This window comes from Otolemur garnettii, unplaced genomic scaffold (assembly GCF_000181295.1).
Source record: "Otolemur garnettii isolate 467f Iridium unplaced genomic scaffold, OtoGar3 scaffold00176, whole genome shotgun sequence".
In the NCBI taxonomy this organism is placed as follows: Eukaryota; Metazoa; Chordata; class Mammalia; order Primates; family Galagidae; genus Otolemur; species Otolemur garnettii.
In genome coordinates this window covers 2202841-2204989 of record NW_003852571.1, presented here as the reverse complement: position 1 = coordinate 2204989, position 2149 = coordinate 2202841, and the positions used below count along the sequence as shown (strand labels likewise).

Below are 2149 nucleotides of genomic sequence, written 5' to 3'. Positions count from 1 at the left end.
TGCTGGTTTTATATACAATGTGAAATATTTTCATCAAACTGGTTAACATAGCCTTCATGGCATTTTCTTAGTTATTGTGTTTAGACATTTATATTGTACCCCTAGTAAATTTCACATGTACCCTTGTAGATGCACCGTAGGTGTGGTCCCACCAATTACCCTCCCCCACCCCCATCCCCTCCAACTCCCTTTTCCATAGTAGGGCTGAGTACATTGGATACTTTTTCTTCCATTCTTGAGATACTTTGCTAAGAAGAATATGTCCCAGCTCCATCCATGTAAACATGTAAGACATAAAGTCTCCATCTTTCTTTAAGGCTGCATAATATTCACGGTGTACATATACCACAATTTATTGATCTATTCATTGATTGATGGGCACTTGGGCTTCTTCTATGACTTAGCGATTATGAATTGGGCAGCAATAAACATTCTGGTACAAATATCTTTCTTATAAAGTGATTTTTGGTCTTCTAGATATATACCTAGTAGAGGAATTGTAGGATCAAGTGGCAGGTCTGTTTCTGGATCTCTAAGTGATCTCCAAACATCTTTCCAAAAGGAACATATTTGTTTGCATTCCCACCAGCAGTGTATAAGTGTTCCCTTTTCTCCACATCCAAGCCAGCATCTCTGGTTTTGGGATTTTGTGATATGGGCTAATCTCACTGGAGGTTAGATGGTATCTCAAAGTAGTTTTGATTTGCATTTCTCTGATAATTAAGGATGATGAGCATTTTTTCATGTGTCTGTCTGTAGGCCATGTGCCTGTCTTCTTCAGAGATGTTTCTGTTCAAGTCCCTTGCCCACCCTGAGATGGGATCACTTGTTCTTTTCTTTCATTTTTTTGGAAAGACAGAGTTTCACTTTAATTCCCTCGGTAGAGTACTGTGGCATCACAGCTTACAGCAACCTCCAACTCCTGGGTTTAGGCAATTCTCTTGCCTCAGCCTCATGAGTATCTGGGAACATAGGCACCTGCCACAATGCCTGGCTTTTTTTTTGTTGCAGTTTGGCTGGGGCTGGGTTTGACCCGCCACCCTCCGTATATCGGGCCAACACCCTACCCACTGAGCCACAGGCACCGCCCCACTTGTTCTTTTCTTGTTATGAGTTCTCTGTCGATTCTGCTTATTAAACCTTTGTCAGAGACATAACCTGCAAATATCTTTTCCGATTCTGAGGGCTATCTGCTTGCTTTAGCACTTTTCTTTTTAATTCAACTCATCCATGATGAATTCCTATGCCATCATTTAAAAGTGCTTTTATTCTATTTCAAGATAAAAATGTTCATTTTATTTTATTTTTTTTGAGACACAATCTCACTATGTTGCCCTCTGTAGCACAGCTCAGAGCAACCTCAAACTCTTGGTCTTAAGTGATTCTCTTGCCTCAGCTCCCGAGTAGCTGGGACCACAGGTACCCGTCACAAGGCCCAGCCATCTTCTCGGTACAGTTGTCATTGTCGTTTATCTGGGACTGGGCCGGGCTCAAACCTGCTAGCCTTGGTGCATGTGGCTGGCACCATAACCACTGTGCTATAGCCGCCAGGCCTTCATTTGATATTTTTATGTATTGTTGGCTATTTAGTTGATAGAATAACCTGGTCTCTCTTTTTATTTTTTTCTTAAACAGACTCAGCTAGTGATTTTCATTTACAATCATGGATGAATAATAAAGAAGACAAGGTAAAGCTTTTTTTCTTTCCCCAAGCCAAACTGTATCTAGCTTTATTAAAGATACTTTTCATAAACAATCATGGTATTTCAGGCAGGACATGGGCAGACTATCGTTAACAGTATACAACAACTTTCAAACTCTCTTCTTCAGTGTTCTACCCAAAATCAGAAAGCTGCTGTAAAACCCAGTGAAGCCTTTTCTCCTTTAGTTTTGCATGTTTTTTGATGTGCCAAGTCACTACTTGTTAGCAAGTTACTACTTAGTGTTTTTTAATCACTGGTGGTTATTTTAAATACTCAGAACATGTGATTTCCTTATAAAATATTTATCTAAGGATGGTTGAGGCAGGGTAATTTAATCAAGAAATTAAGAAAATTTTTCGAAGTGAGAGTTTACTAGTAATTATTTTAAGTCTATTTACTAAAAACCTTCAGCAACCCAAACATATATTTTACTAATTGTTGCCCAA

At 39.2% G+C, this 2149-nt stretch overlaps 1 protein-coding gene across 1 annotated transcript in view; it reads left to right on the top strand.

Moving 5' to 3' along the window:
• CEP192 (centrosomal protein 192) overlaps positions 1-2149 on the top strand; it is a 152351-nt gene that overhangs the window by 12994 nt on the left and 137208 nt on the right. Inside the window, exon 4 of the mRNA XM_023519469.1 lies at positions 1630-1688. Within this exon, the coding sequence (XP_023375237.1) occupies positions 1630-1688 (59 nt within the window). The remainder of the gene's footprint in view (positions 1-1629; positions 1689-2149) is intronic.